Source organism: Triturus cristatus, chromosome 5_1 (assembly GCF_964204655.1).
Source record: "Triturus cristatus chromosome 5_1, aTriCri1.1, whole genome shotgun sequence".
NCBI classification, from domain to species: Eukaryota; Metazoa; Chordata; class Amphibia; order Caudata; family Salamandridae; genus Triturus; species Triturus cristatus.
The window spans coordinates 811897792-811923884 of record NC_140587.1 but is presented as its reverse complement, the minus strand read 5'-3'; the positions used below and the strand labels follow the sequence as shown (position 1 = coordinate 811923884).

Here is a 26093-nt window from a genome sequence, read left to right as displayed (position 1 = left end):
GTTAGCACTCGGAATCCCTAACTGGGCAGCCATTCGCTCTATAAATGGTAAAACATAAACACGGTGTGCCAGTATGCGTGTGAACCTCATTAATCTTAAGGTATGCATAGGAAACTTTGTGGAAGAGATTATCTTTTTAATAGAGGCAATGATGTAATTTTTCCACAAAAATGAGGGATCACAATTTCACTAAACTCATTTTAGAAAGAGAAGTTCAAGTTTTATAAATAGTTACGATTTTGCTACCATTACAGCGTTTGCCTGACATTACTTTTGGGACAGTGGTAAATTACTATTATGTGGCTTAAAGCAGTTTACATTTTAAAGTGATAAGAAAGAGACCACGCACAAACAAACAACAGTTTCCTTGAGGAGATACATAGCCAAGAAATGTAATGGTTACTAACAAGCTTTTATACTAATTGCTTTTAAACAGTTTCTCATGTATGTGAATTTTCAAACCTTCTTTCTTACTTATGACTTGGGTTCTTTAACATTTCATCACCTACCATGACAATTTATGTTTCTTCTCTAGCATTTTTTGTTTTGATGTTGGCTACTCTCCCTAAGATCCCAGCTGCCTCCTGGATAGCATGAGCTCTACTTGTGGAATGCTATTTAGATATTTCAATCCTTTGAGGACCAAAGGTTGAAAGGGAAGGCTTTTCCCATGCATAAGACCATCTATTGTGGTATTTTGGAACACTGCCTATCAATATGAAAGATGACAGGGAGTATAAATATTTCAGAGGCAGATGTAAATTCCTTAACTCCGACCTAGAAACCTGAGGGCCTGATTCACAGAACTAACTTAAGACAAAATCCTAAACTTACTACCATTTTGGTATTCACAGAAGGCACTTACTCATTTTGGTATTCACAGAAGGCACTTACTCATTGATGAGTAAGTGCCTTCTTTGAATACCAAAATGAGTAAGTGCACTTACACATTTTGGTATTCATGGAAGGCACTTACTCATCAATGAGTAAGTGCCTTCCGTGAATACCAAAATGAGTAAATGGTAGTAAGTTTAGGATTTTGCCTTAAGTTAGTTCTGTGAATCGGGCTCTAAGTGACTAAGGGACCTATTACGATGTCGGACGATATCGTCTCGGCATGAGAACCGACCATAGGTTGGAGGTTTCACACCCCCTATTACGATGCATCCACACATGGTGCGGTCGCAAACTCCAACTTCCCTAAGGGAGCTTGTGCTGCAGTCGGAAACCCGTCGCAGCACAAGCTCCCACAGAGAAATTGCAGTTACTTTGAATCCCTGCATGGCGTGGCAGGCACACACAGTGCAGACATTTACAAGGGGGCACCATATGTACCCCCAGGCCCTCACCTGAGGCCGCTGAAGAATGGGGACCCAGCTAGAGACCCCCTAAATTGTTTTCCGACAGGCTTTCCATGTCTAAAAGCCCGACATGGATAGCCTGTCTAAAACCAACATCATAATCCCAACGGCGTAAACGCCATCCAAAAGGGATTATGTGCAGCCTCCAACTGGCCGACGGGCTCCTTGAGCCTGCCAGAAGCGAGCCGGATTGACCGGCCGGTTTGAATTATGACTACCGTAACCGTATTATGGCAGTCGGAATTCAAACCAAGGATGTCGGTTGGTAAGCCTCTGACGAGCGGTCAAAAGCTTACCAACCGGCTTCCTAATTAGGGCCTAAATTGTCAATGCTTTCTTCCATAACTTTTGACTAGTCTTATGTTGTCCTCTCTGAATGCATGATTTTGTTCTCTACCCTGATATTTTTAGATTAGGACATTGAACCCTGCTTAATATACCCATGTGTGAACTACTAAGTCCAAAACGCCCTTCTTTATTTCTGGGCTCATAACTGTGATCATAACGCAAAGATTCTCTCTGTTCTTTACAATACATAGTATTTCATAGTATACCAACCAAAGTCGTAGATTCACATTTTTTAAAGTAACATAAGAAATCTAACATGCAAAATGTTTTTGCTGAAATATTCTCAAAACAAATATGAAGCATTAGTCCTATGTGAATGCATAGGCAATATTTTTATGCCGTTCCTACAAAAAGTCAGCTGCACTGTAATACAGTATGTGCATTCTTGCAAAATGTTATGGTTTCATCAAATAGGGAATAATGTTTATGTATTAAAAAGTATCCACCACGGAAGATAATGACCAAAACAGCAGATCCTTATTGCAACCTAATTATTTTGACTTCTTCAAAAATGAGTCGAGGTGAATGCAATTCTGCATTCACCCTCATGAGGACTTTCAGGACCCACCTCAAGGATTAGGTGCATGGAGTTGATGTGCAGATACTAACAATTTGCTCCTGATACACGTGCTCTAATTCTTATCTATCCAGGAGAAGGCCAGGAACACCACAACTGTAGGATGTAGGCTGTGATGACCCACAAAGAAAGGGTCCCCAGGAGGCTGATGGGGGTCTCTGTAGCTGTAACAGCTAACAATACCTGATGTTATGACTAATTAAACAGCACATGACCCAGGAGGGTATCCTGGTGCTCATAAGAGGGGGCTGTTCAGGCTGTGTCTGGTTCTAGATAAAGAACCATGGGGCCTATTTACATGAAAATGGCGCAGTGTGGTACCACAAGCAATTTTGCTGCACCAAACTGTGTCATTTTACAAAATGTAGGGATGTGCAGTATTAACAAGAATACGGTGTATCCTTGTGCTCAACCCTGTGCTGGTGCTAAAAAAGCTGCCTAGCGCCAATGCAGGCACCCTTGCACCGTGGTGCAAGGGTGCCTGCGTTGCAGGGATGATTGTGTTTGTACAAGAAGTGACACCTTCCTGCACAAAAACAATCCTTAATGGCATTTTGGTCCTTCTATGTGTGCTGCGGAATGCAGCATACATTGAAAGAGCAAAAACGAGGAGAAATAAAAGTATTTCTCCTCATTGTAAAAAACAAAAACAGAGTAGGTCGCACACTGCTCGTCATACTAGCAAATAGCCCCATAGAACTCTGGATACTGTAGTGGCAGCGGAGAGTACGCCTATGCCACGAGTGTAAAAAATAATGCCATCCCTGGACACGTGTTTCGAGGTAATTGCCTCTCGTCAGCAGGGAGCAGGTAGGTGTGAGGGGTGCCAATAGACTGCCAAAATATTAAAGGTAAAATACCTCTCACGGCGCGCAGGTGCGGTACCAAGGCTCGTCAGCCCAACGCGCTCAAAGGAGCTTAAATACAAAAACAGAGTAGGTCGCACACTGCTCGTCATACTAGCAAATAGCCCCATAGAACTCTGGATACTGTAGTGGCAGCGGAGAGTACGCCTATGCCACGAGTGTAAAAAATAATGCCATCCCTGGACACGTGTTTCGAGGTAATTGCCTCTCGTCAGCAGGGAGCAGGTAGGTGTGAGGGGTGCCAATAGACTGCCAAAATATTAAAGGTAAAATACCTCTCACGGCGCGCAGGTGCGGTACCAAGGCTCGTCAGCCCAACGCGCTCAAAGGAGCTTAAATACAAAAACAGAGTAGGTCGCACACTGCTCGTCATACTAGCAAATAGCCCCATAGAACTCTGGATACTGTAGTGGCAGCGGAGAGTACGCCTATGCCACGAGTGTAAAAAATAATGCCATCCCTGGACACGTGTTTCGAGGTAATTGCCTCTCGTCAGCAGGGAGCAGGTAGGTGTGAGGGGTGCCAATAGACTGCCAAAATATTAAAGGTAAAATACCTCTCACGGCGCGCAGGTGCGGTACCAAGGCTCGTCAGCCCAACGCGCTCAAAGGAGCTTAAATACAAAAACAGAGTAGGTCGCACACTGCTCGTCATACTAGCAAATAGCCCCATAGAACTCTGGATACTGTAGTGGCAGCGGAGAGTACGCCTATGCCACGAGTGTAAAAAATAATGCCATCCCTGGACACGTGTTTCGAGGTAATTGCCTCTCGTCAGCAGGGAGCAGGTAGGTGTGAGGGGTGCCAATAGACTGCCAAAATATTAAAGGTAAAATACCTCTCACGGCGCGCAGGTGCGGTACCAAGGCTCGTCAGCCCAACGCGCTCAAAGGAGCTTAAATACAAAAACAGAGTAGGTCGCACACTGCTCGTCATACTAGCAAATAGCCCCATAGAACTCTGGATACTGTAGTGGCAGCGGAGAGTACGCCTATGCCACGAGTGTAAAAAATAATGCCATCCCTGGACACGTGTTTCGAGGTAATTGCCTCTCGTCAGCAGGGAGCAGGTAGGTGTGAGGGGTGCCAATAGACTGCCAAAATATTAAAGGTAAAATACCTCTCACGGCGCGCAGGTGCGGTACCAAGGCTCGTCAGCCCAACGCGCTCAAAGGAGCTTAAATACAAAAACAGAGTAGGTCGCACACTGCTCGTCATACTAGCAAATAGCCCCATAGAACTCTGGATACTGTAGTGGCAGCGGAGAATACGCCTATGCCACGAGTGTAAAAAATAATGCCATCCCTGGACACGTGTTTCGAGGTAATTGCCTCTCGTCAGCAGGGAGCAGGTAGGTGTGAGGGGTGCCAATAGACTGCCAAAATATTAAAGGTAAAATACCTCTCACGGCGCGCAGGTGCGGTACCAAGGCTCGTCAGCCCAACGCGCTCAAAGGAGCTTAAATACAAAAACAGAGTAGGTCGCACACTGCTCGTCATACTAGCAAATAGCCCCATAGAACTCTGGATACTGTAGTGGCAGCGGAGAGTACGCCTATGCCACGAGTGTAAAAAATAATGCCATCCCTGGACACGTGTTTCGAGGTAATTGCCTCTCGTCAGCAGGGAGCAGGTAGGTGTGAGGGGTGCCAATAGACTGCCAAAATATTAAAGGTAAAATACCTCTCACGGCGCGCAGGTGCGGTACCAAGGCTCGTCAGCCCAACGCGCTCAAAGGAGCTTAAATACAAAAACAGAGTAGGTCGCACACTGCTCGTCATACTAGCAAATAGCCCCATAGAACTCTGGATACTGTAGTGGCAGCGGAGAGTACGCCTATGCCACGAGTGTAAAAAATAATGCCATCCCTGGACACGTGTTTCGAGGTAATTGCCTCTCGTCAGCAGGGAGCAGGTAGGTGTGAGGGGTGCCAATAGACTGCCAAAATATTAAAGGTAAAATACCTCTCACGGCGCGCCTCATTGTGCCACATTAAAGCCTCCTTTTGAAAGGCGTTAGTTTTTGGTGTTGCCTCAGATTTACAGATCCTTGTAAGCCTGGAGCAGTGTCAAAAAGCCATGGGTGTTGCTGGGAATGCCCACAGCAATACTCATTGCATGCCCCTTTGCCACAGAAAACTGCATTGCAGAGGGCCATACTTACAGGGCTGTGTTAAGCCACTCAAAGTGGGCTAGCATAGAGTGCCAGTGGAATGTCAAAAAAAGTGACCCTTCGATGGTGCTAGGAGCTTGTAAATATGCCCCCATGTCTTCAGTTTCTATACGAATTCAAGGACTGAGGAGGCATCTCTGAAGTGTAGGAGGAGGTTGTTCCCGGCTTTAGGAGAGGCAGCCCTAGCTATGGTTTCTGGTCGGATGTGGCCGCCTAGGACTACCACTTCTGTTCTGTCAGTGTTGAGTTTCAGACAGCTGATCTTCATCCAAATGTCAATTTTGGACATGCAAGATGTGAAGTTGGCCCACGTGCTGGATCTTTCATTGCAGATGGAAAGAATGAGCTAGGTGTTGTCAGCATAAGAGATAATGTTATGTCTGTGGGTTGGGTGGTGTTTGTGAGAGGAGATTCAAAACTGTACAAGGAAGCTGTTGATTTTCAAGATTAGTTGTTCTTAACATGTGATCCACGGACCCATTCAAAATATTAACAGACTAATAAAGTATATATACATAAAAAAGCAAAATTGAAAATTTTGAATGTTAAAATGTTCTGTAAATGCGAAGTCATTTGAAATTGGAGGCTAAAAATTAAGTTAATATCCTTATCTTGATTCATGGAAGGAGTGGGAGGTCAACAAATGTAATCTAGTGTGGGCGATTGTTGTCTTTTCTCAATTGAAGCACTGATAACGGCTAACAAAAGGAGTCAAGATGATATGCTTGTGTCTAGCATATTGCTTTGTTTTCTAGAAATAAACATACATTTTGAGAAAGCCCAAACTTCCCATTAAAATGTAAATAAATTTTTTTGCAGTTCTTTGTTTGTGAATTAAATAGGATATTTCATTATTTGGGCATTTTGATGTATATTTCTTTCTGTATTTTCATGTATCGATTTGTATTTCAAAATATAGAAATTGCTATGGTGGGGGCCCTTAGCTTATAGTAGTGATTCAGTGGGTCTCCACAAAATTCAAACATTAAGAACTGCAGTTGGTATGCTGAAATTAGGATGTCAGAGCTTTAGTGGGTTCTCAACGTTTGGTGCCAGATAATGACGTTTTTTCCATTGGTGAAAAAGCCCTACTACTAATAAGAGACTACCCATTGGAAAAGTTTTCAAAAAGTAACTGTCGGACTTGGCCCTGTCTGCAGGGTTACCCCGAAACGTTTTGCCTTCATCTCTTCAGTTTTGCTGAAGTGATTGTTATTGGCTTTAGGACCCTGAACACCATACCACTGCCAATCAGTGCTAAATTGCTTGTGTTTCTCTCCTCTAAACATAGTTAAATTGGCTTACACCCAATTGGCACATTGTGCCTCATTTATGAGGTTTTGACGTAGGGCAGCGCTGCAAGGAAATCATGCTTTGCTGCCCTACGTCAAAACAAAAGGGCAGGAATGCGCCGTATCTATGAGATACGGCGCATTCCTGTCCTTTACCCCGGTGCTAGCGCACAATGGGTTGCCATGCGCCAATTTAGGCATCCTTGCACCATGATGCAAGGGGGCCTGCGTTACGGGGCTGATGGATTTTGTGCAGGAAGGGACACCTTACTGCACAAAATCAATCAATTCAGGCGATTTCCTCTTCCTACAAAATGGTGTACACATAGAAAAAGGAAATAATGAGGTGAAATGAAAACATTTCTCCTTGTTGCGCCTCCCTAACACCACCCCTGGGGTGGCGTTAGATTCTGACACATTCCCAGGTTTACGATTTCACGTAAATCTATGAATGCTTCAGATTCCATGGGTGTTGCGTGGGAACACCCACAGCAACACCCATGGAGCGCCCCTTTCACACAGTGTTCTACTTGAAAGTGGCAAATATTTACAAGGCCATGAAAACCACGTAAAGTGGCTTTATGTGGCCTTGTAAATATGCCAGAGAACATTGCTTCACCAGAACGCCAAAAAAATGACGTTCCAGCAGGTCAAAATTGCTCATAAATAAGACCCATCTAATTTATGCATAATCCCTATTAAAGGGGTGCTATATGTAAATAGGGCCCGTAAATTAAATGATACTAGTGGACCTGCAATATCCATTGTGCCACCCACTTAAGTATCCTTTTTAAACATGTCTCAGGACTGCACTTGTAGCCTTTGTGTGCAGTTTTACATTGTCATTTCGACTTGGTAAAATAATCCTTTTGCTAGGCCTCAACCTTCTTTTTTATACATATATGTCACCTGTAAGGTAGGCCCTAAACAGCCCTTAGGGCAGGGTGCAGTGTATTTAACAAGTTGGACACATACCTTTAAGTTTTACATGTCCTGTAGTGAACAACTCTTAAATTTGTTTTATCCCTACTGCAAGGTATTCCTCTCTCATAAATTAACATTGGTTACCTTATTACACTTAATAAGTCATAACTTAGATTAAAAGCAGGTGAGAATGCTAAGTTTGGTCTTAAATGAATTATAATTTAAAACCTATTTTAATGGTAAAGTCAGATTTTAAATCACAATTCTGTAAATGCTAATTTTAGATCGTTGGCCTAATCATTTGGTGCCTGCAGCCCTGAATCCTGTGTCACAGATTTAGGTGTAGTTGGTAGTTGCTCTTTGTGGATTCCTCCCAGACAGTATCACAAAGTGGGGAATTGGTGTTGCCAGGATGGGCCATCCTGACCTTATGGTAAGGGCAGATCTGTCACCTACCACATTTGCACTTCAAAGAGACTGCCTCCGCACACTCACAAATTACTTCACACTAGTCTATTGGAACTTCAGACCACTCGGAGCCAGGGCAAGGGAAGAAAGGAAATTCCAGAACCAGATGAAGTGAGAAGTCAAAACCTTTCTCCCACTTCAAAGCTGGCACAGGCATACATATTGGGCTCTCAGACCAACTCTTCAGCTAGCTACTGGACCTGTGGAAGACTCAGAAAAAGGACTGCTCTGTGGCTGTTTTGCTGGAAAGAATGCTTTGCTGCCCTGCTGCAAGTAGGACTGACCAGCTACCCTGGCGCCTGAGGAAGGAAGACTGGACCTGTTCCTTAAACCCAGAACAACCAGAGTGTATCCAATGGCTAGCTGAATGGCCTCTTGGTCTTAGCTACAGGGACATAACAAGCTCCAGAAACCCGTCCTGCATCTGCACAGCTGCCCAGACTCAACTAGAACTGCCTGTGCCCTGCTAATGGCCTCTGCTGAAGTACAAGAGGTGCCCCTCAGATCTTGGACCCTTGGCTGGCATCAGACTGTACTCCTCCTGGCCCAACTGTGGGTTTTCTCAGAACCAACACAGCGCAATGCAACTCGACACAGTGAGACGCAGGACCTCGTATCACAGCACCTTGCAATTCCTCATTGGAACCAGCGCAGCGCGATGCAGGACCTCACATCGCAGTACCTTGCAACTTCTAATCAGGACTGATACAACACGGAGCAACTCGATGCAGGAACTCTCATCGCAGCCCTTGCAGCTTCTCATTAGAACCGATGCAGCGCGACACAATGTCTCGCATCAAGGAGATAACATACAATTCTCAGTGGGATTAATCTGGTCCCTATACCCGGCCCACTTTCTATTGCGGTCAGCTTGAACCTTTCACTTTGTACCAGTCCGGCACGACCAGATAACCCCAGCTGGTTCTTTGTGCTTTTTAGCTCTATTTTCACTTTAACCTTTCAAAATTCATAACTCCAGTTTTACTGATTGGATTTTTGTCATTTGACTGTCACATAATTTACTAAAATGTGCTCTGTTTTTTCTAGATTGCTGTGGGATTTGTCTTGTGTTTTCACTTTATTACTTTTTGAGAGCTACATAAATACTTAACACATTGCTCTAAGTAAAGCTTGACTGCTTTTGTGCCAAGCTACCAAAGGGTTAAGCACAGGTTAATTTAGTGACCTATGTGGTTCACCCTGGTGAGGAATGTGGTTGTTGTTTGAGAAGGGTCTCAACCCCACAACCAATAACTCAATTTCTCACAGTAAAATATGCAGCTAAATTAGATTTTAATCATGAAAGCACAGAAAACACATACATACAAACTAATATATAAAAATCAATACGACGCAACAACATACAAAGCTAACATTTCTAAAACAAAGAGGACAATGAGTTTGAAACCCCCAAATAATAGAGAGAGTTTGTCTGCGTGCAGGAGCTAAAAGTCTTTGTGGAGATAAAAGTACTGTATTAGATTCCAGGCTGTAAGGAACATATAAGCATCTGATATCAAATGAGGCAGCTAGGACACAGGCAGTCCTTAAGAGACATTGATGCCCCTAGCTCTAATGATCCATGTCTGACCTAGAAACTTTGAAACAGCACTTGCACATGTGTTTGAGCTAAGAATTAGGAGTGCAAAACTACTGCTTTGAGTCCCTATAAGTCAACAAGCTTGTTTAATCCATTTTTGACCGGGAAAAACATAGACGAAAAAGACATGGCCAATTGATTCTATAGCTGACACAGGCCAACGTATCTATTATTGCAATGCCTGGAAACACGGAAAAGTTAGCTAACTGATTACAACTCGTTTATAGAAAAAGGGCTTTAGAAAATAAGAGTACAAACACAGTAAAAACTTATAAAAAGTTCACAACATGTTCCATAAAAGACATAAAAGAACTCAATTCAAGCTGCCATGATCAAGAAATAAGAATATATTAAGGACACACAACATTGCCAGCAGGGTTTACTGTGATAATGGAGAAAACTATAATTTTGCTTCCAGCCTATACTTATGGTTTAATTATTTTTATTAAGCATTGCCATAGAAAGGTACTCAATGTCCAGCCTATATTTAAACGTAACAATGTAACACTGTGGCCCAGTAGAGTTAGCTGCCCTATGTTTCTTATTATTTTCAGGTTTGAAAAGTAGAGCTGTATGTACATCAGATGGGAGGCTCTTAGGAGGCTTTTTAAGGTACAGGGCCTCGCCCATAATATAGGTGTAGCCACACAAAGGTGGAGAACTGTGCATGTGCTGGAAACACTTGAGCAACAAGCAGAACTATAAGGCATATCAACAAGGGCTTTCTCTCTGCTTTTTTGGCTTTCAAAGCCAAAAAAGCAGAGATAAAACTAGCGCCCTATCAGCAACAGGGTGCCAACACGCAAATTCTTATGTTAGCACCCTTTTACTCTACTCTTCCCCTTGCATCTCTAATGAGATGCAAAGGGGGCGTTCCAGAGTAAAATAATAGGAGAAATGTCGCTAAGCGACATTTCTCCTATTATCAAGGATATCGTTAACCCTGTTAGCGATAAAAAAAAGAAGCGCTAACTGCGGTTAACGCTGCTTTTTTACGTCTGGTATTTTTCTGACTTAGCCATGATATCCTATGTAAGGTGGATATCATGGCTAAGTATGTCTATCCCTGTCAACAAGCTATCGCCAAACCTTGTTGGATTATCGCTGTATTTCCAGCGATAATCTCACAATTGGCAGCTTGTGTTCTGAATTTTATCGCTTTGGAGATAAGCGTTGCTGATAGCACGGTATCTCCGCGATAAAATTCAGAGTTGGCCGGCGATAATTATCCTCACGCTAAGAGCGATGAGCGATAATTATTGCCGGCCCTTGCTGATATGCCCCTAAATGTCCTCAGTTCTCAGCCGAGATCCAAAATAGCATGCATACAGGGATATAGGGAATATTATAGGATAGATGGAATATTCAGGTGAAAATCTCACGGGGATCATCATATAGAAACAAGTGGGATAGCCTTTGACTTAGGCCAGTAATGCTGGAGCAAGCCTTTAATGGCTGGTATTGCCCACTGCGGCTACATTAGGGACGCCCTTCTTAATTCCACTATAGCATGTGTCTTCTCTGTTTTCATTGTCTCTTCAATGACCCATTTTATTCGGACCATTAGCCGCAAACCCTTAATCAGTGGGTTAGCGGTAGTAGTGCATATTTTAGCTTTTTGAACTAAAGGACAAATACAGTTCTTCATAGTATCATTACTTTTTATGATTCATTCTTCACAGAATACATTTTGGATATGATTTAATGTATAGAGGCGAAGTAACGCTTTAAGCCTTTTGTTCACTTCGTCCCGTTAGTGATGCGTTGTTATTCTGGTATGAAATGCATAAAAGATGCTTCCAGGGATCCTTTATCTTGGGTATCTGCTAGCAAAATCTAGTCTTGATTAATCATCTGTGGACCACATAGAAACTCTATATATTTAAATTGTGTACCTTAAGTTTTGAGTACAATTTTCTACGAATTCAGGTCATTCCTGTGTGTCACTGAACATGTATAGTTTTTTTTGTCCTTCAAACATAAAATATTCTAACATAATGGATCTTAATGGGCAGAATAAATCACAGACAAATCTATTTGCTTATCAGGATGTTCGTCAAACGTGTGGTTTTTATATGATTTTTAACATAGTGGACCCTTATGACGATGCCTCAAATGTCCTGCTTCCGAGCTCAATCGCATCTCATGCACTTTTTGTTCCCACAGATTTGCATGGACAATTGAGGTAACAGAGGAGAGTCAGAAGAGCCAAAAAAGTGGAGGTAAACTCCCTGATATTGTTTCTCCATCTTAGGCAGCTAACAACAATCTGTACTTTCAGGCCTCTTGCTTTCAGCCTATTTTCTACACACGCTTTGGGCTGCTAGAGAGGAGGGTTTTGGACACTCCAACTTGTCTCATTCAGGCCTCCCCCTTGTGGCAGAGATCTCTGTACGGATAGACAAATTTATGCCTATCCGGAATCCCTTTGTGAATTACTGACTGGTGTATAGCAGGTACAATTGTTCATTTATCATTTTGAATAGGGCCCAAAATTGTGGGCAAAGTGCAGGGGGTCCACATTAAATTGCAATAAGCCATGGTATGGTAAAGGTCACAAAGCAATGCATTGGACCTATATTGCGTGACCCTTAAAATCATAGCAGATTTGATAGATTGATTTAATTTTAATTCAAAACTATTTCAGATGTCTTAACGTTAATAATGGTTGGTACCCTGGATATTGCACAAAACGTTCAACAGATGAAAAATGGAACAAGTTGGATTGCTTTTCGCCATCAAATGTTTGCCCTCTTACAACCCATTTTATGTTGTGCCCAGATAGAGAATGGAATGACTCACTAACAAACGTAACAAAAAAGTAGATGAAAATAAAAGGGGAGATCATGAAATGAGTAAAGAATTTCCAGGAGAATGGTGATTTTATTTAGATCTACTGACCACACTAAGGGGCAGATTTTCCTATTTTTTTAATATTCCAGTACAATTTTTCAATAGTGAATTGCAATTATCACTGAAAATATTCATCTTCCCATGGGATTCACCTCTAGATATACCACTTGTCCTGTCACCCTGGTGTCTTTAAATTTTCTATTCGCCACTGGAAGAATTTAGGATTATCAAGACAAAGCTTATGTTGAAGAGTAGTCCCAATTGGTTAACTGCAATTTTAAGAACATCTAAAACCTCTGCAGGACACGACATGAAGATAGCGATGCCATTTGCATATACAGCAAGTATAACAGGTGGCTTATTGATATATTAAATTAAGTGCTGGATAAATACCTCCTTATATGTAACACACAGGTTTGGTGAGACAGGGCATACCTGTTGTGTCGCTTGAGGTATCTATATTGGGCAAACAAGAAAGCCATTAGGTAAAACCTTCTTTTAGGTGTTCTGCAGAGCTGCATCCATCTTATAAAGGTTGGCGAATGCCCATGTTCACCATAGTATCCTTTAGAAATTCCAGTCTTAGTAGATCAAAAAACATATCGACATCTAATTATATTTTAGCAACTGCCTGTTTGGATTCTTTTGCCCACTCAATAAGGGCCACAGTCAGGTGGCGTGGTGGGTCCTTAGAGCCCATACCTTTATGTATATATTTGCATCTAATTTAAAAAGTGAATTGGGGTGGCAAGACAGTCAGCATTGGAGGTTCATTTTTCATAAGAAAACCCATCAGTTTAGCAGTTTGTCAGGTGGTCCAGTTCTCTGTCTTGTGCTCTCTAATATTAGGTAATAAAATAGGTCCCAAATCCACTATAAGAACTCAACCAGTACTCCATTTGGACAGGTATACTTCTCATTAGGGAGTGCATTATGTTGTAAGTGGTTTTTTTTTAGAATTGGAAGAAAAGTCTTATTTGTTAAAGCCTGCCTCATCAAGGTAGGATGTAGAGCGCCATAAAAATACCCACTCGATCTAGTTGCAGCTTGTCCAATGAGGGCAGCATGCAATGTATAAACGTTTGTGCACTATCTTTACAGAAAGAGCATGATCTCTAACTGTTTAATTCTTACCTTCATATTTTTCAAAAGGGATAATATGGATTTTTTGTGAGGCGTCAGGCCACATTACCCTGGAGAGAACCCCACGTTAGAATCGCCCAAATATGGAGAAGTTCTAGCTTTGAAATCTGAATCCCTATGTTTTCTCTTAAAATCAAGGGGATTTTTAAGATTGGCAGATGAAATCTTAATGCAGTATCTATTGACCATATCTTTGAGCAAAACAATGCTAACTTTGCAGTTCCATTTTTGAGATTAAAATACTTCGATTTCTATGGCCCATTAGTACATAAGGTACACAACTTTTAATAGAATTTTCAAGAAACCTTTCCAATTGGTTGGATTAACCTGAGTTTTAGGGCCATTGGGGAATGACTAGAGACTGTAATGTTGTATATCATAGACAACACATTAAGCATCTGCATTAGAGAGAAGAGGAGGTGATCAGGAATATTGATGTGTGGAGCTCAACAGTATGTAAATTTACAGAATATTTCATGTTCTTGCCTCTAGCAACTGGAGAGCTGCAAGAGTTCCTTAATTACACACTCTGCACATGCAATTTCAAAATGGCCGATTGGTGGTATCCTTCCTGTGATCTAAAATATAATTGAAATACCCACAGACAACAAAATGATGATCCAGGTTTTCAAACCTGGGCACAATGCATTCTAATATCCTTGAATCATCCTCACCTGGATCCTATATATCACAAATATCGAATCTCTACTGTTTATGATGAAACTGTATAGCACTCACGAATCACACAAGTTCAACTTATGTGAGACTTAGCTATGGCTTGGTTTGACTACTTCCTGTATCGGCAGGACGAGGAGTAGGTCAACGAGCAGCAGTTCACTGCTAACTGACCATCGAAACGCAAGTGAGCGTTCGTCCTAGCCCATATGACTGGGGCCATGAGACCTTACAGTTAGGTCCCCCTAGAAGGTATACTATACATTACATTATTTTAGGGTATGGTTTCAACCACATTCACAAAGCTACCATCTCTATTTGTGTAGATAAGGATTATTTTGGTCCTAATTAAATGCCATAATACGTCAGACAATAACAGGCATGAAACATGTTGACCCCCATACTTATCCAAACACATGAACTAAGGGCTTGAGAGGTTCAGTACAACCTGCTCCTGCCTTCATTTTTTGCTTTCTAATCATAACAAAGAACCCAGTGAATAAAGAGTCTTTTGGATTTCTTTAGTATTTTATTGACACACCCTCTCTCCGCTTCTACTCAGAATCAATCACCACATGCCCCACGACACCCCACCACTCACATCGGCATAGAGCCCCACTGCGGGGCCCGTTGGGCATTGCAGCGGTGGCCCAACGAGGAGCTGACCGATGATGAAGCATGACACCCCTTGGGGTGTGTGAAGGCCATTGCTCCTAAAAGGACAGTCCTAGACTTCCCCTTAGGAACGGCATACTCTTTGTTTTGTCGGTTTGATTATTGCCATAGCCATCAGAAAAATAACTGATTAGCATAAGAGGTATGGTCTAATTATTCAAATTGGGTTCTTGTTGCTTAGAGTATGAATTAAGCTTCTTCACATTCCACACCATACGCTTCAGGTACACATAAAGAATCTTCAGGATTTCTTTTTTCTATGAAACTTGGTGTGGTGACCTAATTACTCAAACAAAATTGGCAACAACGTGAATTTCTCTAAATGTAGAGTCATACCCTGATTTTTCAAGGCAGCACTTCATCCAAAATCATATTATTCTGTCCCACCACATCAACAATCGGCTAAAATGAGTAGGCCATCCATAAAGGTGGTCACTTACCTATTGTCACTAATTGAAGTAAACATGACATTTTTGGAACTTATTTGAAGAGGGCATCAAACCAAGTTGCATCCATGAAAATTGAAAAGCCCTACTGGATGTAATAAAATATTTAAATGTCTACATTCAGGAAAGAGTTTAATTTGATGGTATGCTGCCTGTCTCTGTTATACACTTTTCTTATAATCTTCTTTTCGAAAAATAAATTGTGACACACAAAAAAATAATGTCAACTATACTTAGTGAACATACACATCCTTCGATATTGGTAGATTTCAGTTCTTGTCTCACTAGTCCTGGTCAAAGTAAGCATCTCACATATTATGGAAGGGTGAGCCAGATTTGGTCAAAGTGTCTAATTTCCTTGCAGTAACGTTGATCATATATTTGGATGCTCTGTAAGGTCCCTTATCCTCTCTAAAAATGTGTTTGTGACATCAACACCGCTCTTCTGTTTGACTCCCAACACTTCTTGAATAATTACACACGATTAACCTTGTTCTTCTTACCCATTCCATTTTTTGTATGCAACTAAGGGCATTATTTCTTGTCTGGCAAAACAGGATACTCAGTCAAAATATGGCAGATATCCCGTCTGCCACATTGCAAGTGCCAGAGGTTGTAATGCACTTGTAATACGGTAGATGGGACATCCACCACGTTTGTGACAAAGTGACATGTCTGCCAACCCCCCCAAAAAGTTCTTAATTTTTTTATTTGAGTTACTGCAGATTTTGGCAATGTGACGTTTTTTTATGGTTGAACCATTTCCCTGCCTTTCGTTTAGCTACCTGATTCTTAGTCCCACATTTAAAGCATACCACTTTTACATTCCTGATGCTGTTTCCTTAACTGTATCACTAAAGGTTTTTGCTCTATTTACCTTATTATTGGCAGTTCTTTCTTTGTACCTCCTCCACTGCAGTACATTTCTTGGATTTACCTATTAGTCTAATGCACCATGATCTTGTACTTTGTCCCTTGCAAATAAAAACGTCACAAAAATTACAATTACCAACCAGTACCCTCAGACCATTTCCATAGGCTTCTATAGACTCACTAAATACTTGCTGTCTGATGTAAAAACGGTGTCTCGCCATTACAACATGAAGTGAGTCTTGAACCTGTCCTAGGCCTCAGTAAACTCATCATGGACCTTGCTAAATTATTTGCCAGTGGTAAACTGGGAGACACTTTATTGCCCTACTGCGCCCAAAGGCTGAGCAACATGAGATTATTCCTTGATGGTACAAGTGTTTCCCCATCTACAGCTAGCATTCACCTTTCGAAAAGCCTTAACCAGCCCTACTAGATAAAGATGATGCACCTGGATTTTGCATGAAGAGTGGAGATTAACTGCTGGTCTGAGTTTTGGGAAGCTGTAACCAGATTTGTTGACAGACCAGTAGTAGGAAGCAAAAGCTGTAACAAAAATATGGTTCAAATGTTAAGTGAACACATGGGAACGTTCAAGCCAGGGGAGTGACAATCCTACATTTAAGGAGGTTGATATATAAACAAACTCATATAAACAACCGCAATGGAGCGCACACCGCTAGCTCCTCCTCCGGGTTGCCCCATGGGAAGCTGGTACATGAAGTTCTTGAGTGGTTCACCCCAGTGGGTGCAAGTAAGTACTTGTTAAACGGATAATCTCTAGCTGGGGGTCGCGTAACTAGTTAGCATGGAGGAGTCTCGTTCGTTATCGGAATTAACCAGACAAATCGCTCCACCAACTAAGAACGGCCATGCACCACCACCAGCTTCCCTTGGGGCGACCCGGAGGAGGAGCTAGCGGAGTGCGGTCCATTGCGGTTGTTTATAAAGATGGCTCCTTCGAGCTTTGGGCTGACGAGCTCCTGGACGACGCACCTGCGTGCCTGTGCGGGCACTGAGGCCCTTGACGGTTGTTTGGCGGCCCTCTCTTCCACCCCTAACTATTTTCTCTACTGAGGAGGGAAGTTATCCCGAAACCCGAGCCATGTCTCGGGCGATATTTCAAAACCCGGGACATGTATCGGGTCTAGAGATCATCAGTTCAACAAGTACTTACTTGCACCCACTGGGGTGAACCACTCAAGAACTCCATCAGAGATCATCAGTTCAACAAGTACTTACTCGCACCCACTGGGGTGAACCACTCAAGAACTTCATGTACCAGCTTCCCTTGGGGCGACCCGGAGGAGGAGCTAGCGGAGTGCGGTCCATTGCGGTTGTTTATAAAGATGGCTCCTTCGAGCTTTGGGCTGACGAGCTCCTGGACGACGCACCTGCGTGCCTGTGCGGGCACTGAGGCCCTTGACGGTTGTTTGGCGGCCCTCTCTTCCACCCCTAACTATTTTCTCTACTGAGGAGGGAAGTTATCCCGAAACCCGAGCCATGTCTCGGGCGATATTTCAAAACCCGGGACATGTATCGGGTCTAGAGATCATCAGTTCAACAAGTACTTACTTGCACCCACTGGGGTGAACCACTCAAGAACTCCATCAGAGATCATCAGTTCAACAAGTACTTACTTGCACCCACTGGGGTGAACCACTCAAGAACTTCATGTACCAGCTTCCCTTGGGGCGACCCGGAGGAGGAGCTAGCGGAGTGCGGTCCATTGCGGTTGTTTATAAAGATGGCTCCTTCGAGCTTTGGGCTGACGAGCTCCTGGACGACGCACCTGCGTGCCTGTGCGGGCACTGAGGCCCTTGACGGTTGTTTGGCGGCCCTCTCTTCCACCCCTAACTATTTTCTCTACTGAGGAGGGAAGTTATCCCGAAACCCGAGCCATGTCTCGGGCGATATTTCAAAACCCGGGACATGTATCGGGTCTAGAGATCATCAGTTCAACAAGTACTTACTTGCACCCACTGGGGTGAACCACTCAAGAACTCCATCAGAGATCATCAGTTCAACAAGTACTTACTTGCACCCACTGGGGTGAACCACTCAAGAACTTCATGTACCAGCTTCCCTTGGGGCGACCCGGAGGAGGAGCTAGCGGAGTGCGGTCCATTGCGGTTGTTTATAAAGATGGCTCCTTCGAGCTTTGGGCTGACGAGCTCCTGGACGACGCACCTGCGTGACTGTGCGGGCACTGAGGCCCTTGACGGTTGTTTGGCGGCCCTCTCTTCCACCCCTAACTATTTTCTCTACTGAGGAGGGAAGTTATCCCGAAACCCGAGCCATGTCTCGGGCGATATTTCAAAACCCGGGACATGTATCGGGTCTAGAGATCATCAGTTCAACAAGTACTTACTTGCACCCACTGGGGTGAACCACTCAAGAACTCCATCAGAGATCATCAGTTCAACAAGTACTTACTTGCACCCACTGGGGTGAACCACTCAAGAACTTCATGTACCAGCTTCCCTTGGGGCGACCCGGAGGAGGAGCTAGCGGAGTGCGGTCCATTGCGGTTGTTTATAAAGATGGCTCCTTCGAGCTTTGGGCTGACGAGCTCCTGGACGACGCACCTGCGTGCCTGTGCGGGCACTGAGGCCCTTGACGGTTGTTTGGCGGCCCTCTCTTCCACCCCTAACTATTTTCTCTACTGAGGAGGGAAGTTATCCCGAAACCCGAGCCATGTCTCGGGCGATATTTCAAAACCCGGGACATGTATCGGGTCTAGAGATCATCAGTTCAACAAGTACTTACTTGCACCCACTGGGGTGAACCACTCAAGAACTCCATCAGAGATCATCAGTTCAACAAGTACTTACTTGCACCCACTGGGGTGAACCACTCAAGAACTTCATGTACCAGCTTCCCTTGGGGCGACCCGGAGGAGGAGCTAGCGGAGTGCGGTCCATTGCGGTTGTTTATAAAGATGGCTCCTTCGAGCTTTGGGCTGACGAGCTCCTGGACGACGCACCTGCGTGCCTGTGCGGGCACTGAGGCCCTTGACGGTTGTTTGGCGGCCCTCTCTTCCACCCCTAACTATTTTCTCTACTGAGGAGGGAAGTTATCCCGAAACCCGAGCCATGTCTCGGGCGATATTTCAAAACCCGGGACATGTATCGGGTCTAGAGATCATCAGTTCAACAAGTACTTACTTGCACCCACTGGGGTGAACCACTCAAGAACTCCATCAGAGATCATCAGTTCAACAAGTACTTACTTGCACCCACTGGGGTGAACCACTCAAGAACTTCATGTACCAGCTTCCCTTGGGGCGACCCGGAGGAGGAGCTAGCGGAGTGCGGTCCATTGCGGTTGTTTATATAAACAAACTCATGTCTGATAGAGTCCTTGCAAGCAACACAAACAGGTCCAACTCAATAATTGTTGGAAGGAAGGGATGAAGTAATGATGCTCGTTGGTTGGCTGGCATGAGATAATGAAGTGCCTTAAACAGGCTACTGACATGGCTTCTGGGGAGCAGAGTGCAGGCCACCAAAAGACAGTTGCGCATTCAGGATGCTCGTGTGCCTCACTGCAGACTGTTACACAGCTCGATGATGGCCAGGATGCTGACATCTGCCCAGCACTGATGGCTTAGATGGAAACACTTCACCTCCCAGAAGATGAAAGACAAGCTGAACAAAGAAATCAAAGGAGCAGAAACCAGTACCACGTAAGCCCTCAGCAGAGAAAGACACTGCTGAGCGGGAACACGGGAGCTTCCTAGCTAATATCTGGTGGAGCACTGGAAAACCAGCTGGATAGTGGGTGCTCTGGGTTCTACCTGTTGGCATTGTTGAAATTAAAGCAGATACAGCAATACCCACTCTATTATTTGGAATATAGAGACCCAATCTCATTAAAGCCTGATTGATTAACAGTCAAACGTAGAACCCCCTGGAATGAACAGAAAGCAGATCATCATGTGGCAGATGAATAGCTTGGAGGGTAGTTTCATACCAGAGTATCATAAATAAATACAAGGTAATAATGTGCAAGGTAAAATGTAACATTCAGTGATATACAGAGTATTACAGCTACTGCTCAGCAATGTCTGGTGGGACTGGATACAAATGTATTGTCCCCTGCCTCTGTTTGGGCATTCCCCCCAAAGGAATCTACAAAGCCCATCTGCGGCTGGTGCCTTAACTGTCAGCGCGCCTAATATCAAGCCCGTTTTGTCTTGAAAAAGTACTTAATTTGTAAAAGGATAAGTGCCGGGGCTCTCATCGGGAGGCCACAGCAGTTTGCACCTCATATAACCCATGCCAGCTGCCAATGACACTACATACACAGTTACTAACCTTTACACTCCTACAAGTGTGACAAGTCAAACTATTCCAGGCCCCCAAAGCCAGAAGAATGGCTTGGGAGGCAGGTATTAGTCATTGTTAATGTAAATTGAACAAATAAACTGCTGTTGTTGTGTTCATACCTAAATTAGCATGACAACGCCACTATGTGGCAGACTGTCATAGCCCCAGTGCTGGCAATAAGGTGCCGGTGTGGAGCACCGGAGAGCACCGGCTAAAATTAAGCATTGTCTTGAATCCACCCCATGCCTCTTTAATCGACAAACAGGCACTCCTGGCCCCTTTATCTCACTCTTGCAGGCATATTCCCTGGAAATAGGAGTGGGGTAAGTAATCAGGGGGGTGTTGCAGCACCCTAAAAAATCACCATGCTGGAGTTCAGTAGGTGAATGAGCAATAAAGATGCATTTACATTTTGTGTTTATCTTGGCTCACTTGCTGTGCATTCAAAGACAAAGGTCAAATGTCAGTCGATGTGTTTTGTGGATGATTTTTTGGAAGCTGTTCAACTTTTATTTCTCAGAGGACAAAGTGAGACGATTTTATAAAAGTGGCCCAGGTGACAATCATGCACATATACACATATTTCAAAATATATCAGCAATTGGGAAGGAAGAAATGAAGCAAATTTTTTTGAATTCCGAAGTGTGATGGAAGCAAATATTTTAATAGGATCAAAACAAATCAGGATACTGTACTTGGGGATGTGCAAATGATAAATATTAGCTGAAACCTGATTTTCACTCAGTATTGTTTGTGTGCTATCTACCTTTTCCAGTAAAACTGCATGCCTATGCAAATTTAGTGTCCACTTCACAGAAAATGTGCTGTCTGTAAATGACACCGTGCCAGAACACCAGTGCTCCAAAATTCACCACCGGCTACATACCACACTCATCACGTTCCTGCTGAATGAGTGTGATACGTTTGCTACACTTGTTTTAGTGTGATGCTTGGATTTTTCTCAATTTCTATGTCTTCAGTAATATAACATTAATGACAGCACCCCACTTTGAAAAGTGCTCCAGCACTACTGCTTACAGAAATCTATTTTTTAAACCAGGCGTAAGGAAAGTAGCGATAAGCGCGGTTAGCGCTACTTTTCTTATCGCTGTGCAGGTTAGCGTGCAGATTAATAATAGGAGAAATGTTGGTTAGCGACATTTCTAACGTTATTCTGGTGAGGAACGCCCACTTTGCATCTCATTAGAGATGCAAAGCTGGGCGTTAAGGGAAAGGGTGCTAAGGCATGAGAACACACGCTAGTGTGTCTTTGCTGATAGTGCGATAGAATTATCGCCGCTTTTCGCCTGAAAACGGATGCTAAAGCGGTGATAATTCTATTGCAGTCCCCTTGCTGATATGCCCCAGGGTTCTTTCTTTACGAGTGAATTGTGATAGTATGCCCCACAAAACACAGCCTGACAGGACTACAGATTGCAACTCAAGTATTGCACATTTAGTTTCAATTTCCGAACACTACATATGTTCTAGCCAAAACAGTGAAGAAACCAAACCATGTGGAACCTCACTTGCATTTACAGACTGTTAGAGATAGCTGTCTTTAGTTGAAAAGCCATAGTTACAATGATACTGTATTTAGGTCAGGACAATCTTGTGAGGCTTTTCCTGGGGCCATTAAAGCTATATGTAGGAATTTCACTGTGAAAATATCCCTGTCTATTTCAAAGGAATGTGCTTCTAGGGGTAAAAGGGCTGTGAATGGGCATTGTGAATGCTGATTTTCTTTAGCCTTCTAAAACATCTCAAATGGAAACACGTTTCTTCTGTTGCTAATTTGTACCAGAAAGAGCGGAGCGAGTCAATGTGCTTTCTGCTCAGTCTCATTATGCTATGTGGTATAGATGTACTTTTGTATGTACCAATGCTTGGTGTAATGCTTAGTGTACAGAATGTTCTTTAAAGAATGTAGAACTTGGAATGTAGAATCTATGTTGTAAGTCTTGGAGGAGGGTAGTTGGTTCCTGGCTGATGTGATGGCTGGGACATTTCTTATAGCTTGCTCACTTGATCCCATTGGGGTTTGATCATCCTCCAGTGTGTGTGTTCATCCTCATCACAACTATGTTATACCAAGACAGCAGTGTCACTCATCATTCTTTTCACACTGTAATTTTCATATCTATCACCTCTGATATTTCTTTTCCTAAATGTTTCCAAAACATCAACTATTCAGTGGTGGGAGGGATGTTAGAAAACTGGATAATGGGAGACCTTTGTTATTTGTTTAGAAACATGTTAGTCTCTAATTTGTTATAACAAACTATTTTGGACTTTAATCCAACAATATTCATAAACCAGTAACTAGCCATGAGATCTGTATCCAGATATCTAAATAATTACCTACATTTGTTCTCTTTTTATTGAGCTCATTAGATCCCAGAGGTTCCTAAAACTAGCACCTTGGCCTTGAAAGATCACTCAACAATGCCTGGGGTTGCTACTATTGTCTCAGATAGAGAGATATGTAACACTGCCACTTGGATCTCTCCCCATGCATTCTCTAAGAACTTGTGTGCAGATTTTAAAAATGTACTTTTAACCCATAAACGGAATAGAACAGGCAAGAGATAGGAACAGTGTATTTGTTAAACTGTAAATCATTATCCTTTGGTTTTGTTTTGTCGCCTAGGTATTTTCAAATTGAATTAAGGTATTGTCTTCCATACACCATTTCACAAACAATAGGGCTCATTTAAAAAGGTAAATTTGGTCCTAAACGGTTGTTTAAAAAATGCCTTTTGTTATGCCAGCCACAGATTCACAAAGGGATTCCTGGAAGGTGTGAATACATTTTTGGATGTGGAGATCTTTGCCCGGAGTGTGGAGATCTCTGTAGCTGTAAATCCTACTTAATGGGAAGGAAGTAAGAGCTCCAAAGTGATTTTTTCCCTTTGAATTTTGGGAACACCCACAGATTCATGCATTTGTGGGCATTTTCAAACTCTGGTCCATACCCGTTCAACTCTCGAATGACTATAGAACGGAAATGGTCTAAATCCCCATCCAGGGGAAAAAGGGGAATCATTCACCTGTGGATTTGCAGGGAGTAGGGGAAGGCTATTCTCCACAGGCAAAAATATTTTGTCTGCAGAGAAAAAAAGTAATTTTGCACACGGGACCCTATTCCAGTGTGACAGAGCTCTCTTCTATGTAGAATTACGATCAGCGAGCATAGGTGTTTGTATAGAACATGACATGCCCTTTCCAGGAGTACACCTGGGAAACTGTACCTGGTGTGGCTTTCTAGGTGTACTTCTGGCAATGCATGTGAATAGAAAGAAGTAATAAAAATATGGCCAGGTGAAGGTGGACATCTTTGCCCACATTTATCCTATTTTTTGTGTGAATCTGGCACAATGTTTAGAGTTGGGTATGGCTCATAATCCATCTCTAGCACAGTGATCTTCTTTCAAGTGATGATGAACCCATAATGATGGCATTCATTTTGGGTGTTAATGGGGAGGGTGGGCAGGCACACCAGATTTTACATTCAACATAGTAGCTACCAGGTGCCTGTTCCATTGCAATTTGTGCTAGATCACTGGAAGGAAGAGACCGTTAGGATCAGGTATTTTACAATGGATCAGCCTGAGTAGGTTTAGGTGGTGAAAAAGGAGGAGAAAATTAAGTTACCACACAACATAGGATTCCTGAAATTAATATTTAAATGCAAACAACAGACCTTTACCAGGAAGGAATTTTGGAATTCTCTATTTGACCTTTGAAACTTTTTTCTCCTTCTGAAGAGCATTTGTTTAGTAACTCAGAAGCAGCTAGGGATTTTCAGGACTGGTGGGGATCATTTAACGCTCACTTAATACTATTTGTGATTGAAAGGTGTGTATACCAGATGTTTCACATGAGCCTCTGCTTTAGCAGCCATCACTGTGAACACCCAGTTCCTCCTTTGCATATATCAATCCTACCTCCTATAGCCACCCAGCCAGATTGTCATATTTCAGCCATCGACATCAACAGTGCCACAAACCTTTAAATGTTCCAGGGTGAAGATGACGGGTTCTGAGAAGTCGGTCTTTTTGTCGCTGGTTATTTGGCCGCTGACTACTCGAGAATTTACTTGGAAGTCACGAAGAGTTTCTAGTGAATCTGTGTTGCTGCCTTTGAAAAAACTCCCATTCAAGATGAGGTTCATTTCCGTGAAAGATATAAACCCTACACCAATGGAGGCTGGAACATGTGAAGGAGAAGAAGAACAAAAAACGTGTCAAGTAGAAAAGAACTATGTAAAGAAAATAGCCCGAAGTAGCTGAATGCCAAGACCCCAAATGCCACTAACTCATGCAAATGTCACATCACAAACTAGACTTTGACTAGTAGCTTCCTTGTTATGCACAACATGTAACAATCAGACAATATTTTATAAATACAGACACCCCAGTAACAAAAGGAACAACCACAAATGAATGTGTTTTGTGAAAATGTATACATAGGATAGTTAAAAGTAAAATGGAGTAATTTGGCCAATAAAGGCATCATTCCAAAGTACTCACAAAGGAGACAACTCAAAATAATGGAAAGGGGCCTGTAGCCCATAGGTAAAAATACCTTTATATGACAAATATGTGTATTGTTTGAGTTAGTATCCTGATAACAGATATCACTGATTCCATAACGCTGCACCAATTTAGGACAGAGTTTAAGACTCAACTCTTTGAAGAACACAACATCACAATGCAATAACACCCATAAATCAGCTTTGTCTCCTATTACGCATTGAATTTAGGCACAAGCTAGAAACTAGATCCACTCATTGCCTGTAAATCATATTTGCATCATAATGCAGTTGCAATATTGCCTTCAAACTAAGCATCCCTTGGTTCATGACTTGCAGGACCTATTGTTAGTCAAGGACATTAGCTAGAACCAGGATTCTGACGATCTGTAGCACCTCTGGGGTGCAAACTGATTTGATATTTTTTATAGTACTTTCTTACCATTGAGAAACTCAAAGTGATTTCTGGCAGTGCTTAATTTGTGAAAGAAAGAGTGCTAGTGCCTGAAGCTCTGCTCAGAAGCTCACTGCATTTAAACATTGGCGTGCCCAATACCAAGTCTTGTAGTCTTTAATACACTATCAGACACTCACAATCCCTTTGTCTTGCTTTCGTAGATTCCTGCTTTCTTCTTTTGTGACAGTTTTTCCATCCTTTCCTTTGCCCATCATTCCAACCTGTGTGCTTTTCCCTCTCTTGCACTCAGTAATTACCTAATATGAAAATATAAGTGCCAGTCCCCAAAAATAAGTGCCTGTGGCCTCCACTGGTGACCACTGGCTCACATTAAGCACGGTTTTGGGTGGACCATTTCTATAATTTATATAGTGCTGCATACTCTTGGCGGCTCCTGAAGTACATTCATATTTTACCTGGCATGGTCTGTGCTTTCTAGTTTTTAGTCTCTCCATGTAATGTCGGTAAGTGATGGAGGCTAGCATGGGAAATATATTTTTACTT

General features: G+C 42.8%; 1 protein-coding gene across 2 annotated transcripts in view; it reads right to left on the bottom strand.

The window, feature by feature from the left end:
• The window catches only part of LOC146831505 (adhesion G protein-coupled receptor E1-like), a 722905-nt gene that overhangs the window by 139794 nt on the left and 557018 nt on the right, over nucleotides 1-26093 (bottom strand). For both annotated transcript variants that reach the window (XM_085605840.1, XM_085605842.1), the window contains one exon: nucleotides 24608-24807. In XM_085605840.1, coding sequence (XP_085461966.1) covers nucleotides 24608-24807 — 200 coding nt within the window. The remainder of the gene's footprint in view (nucleotides 1-24607; nucleotides 24808-26093) is intronic.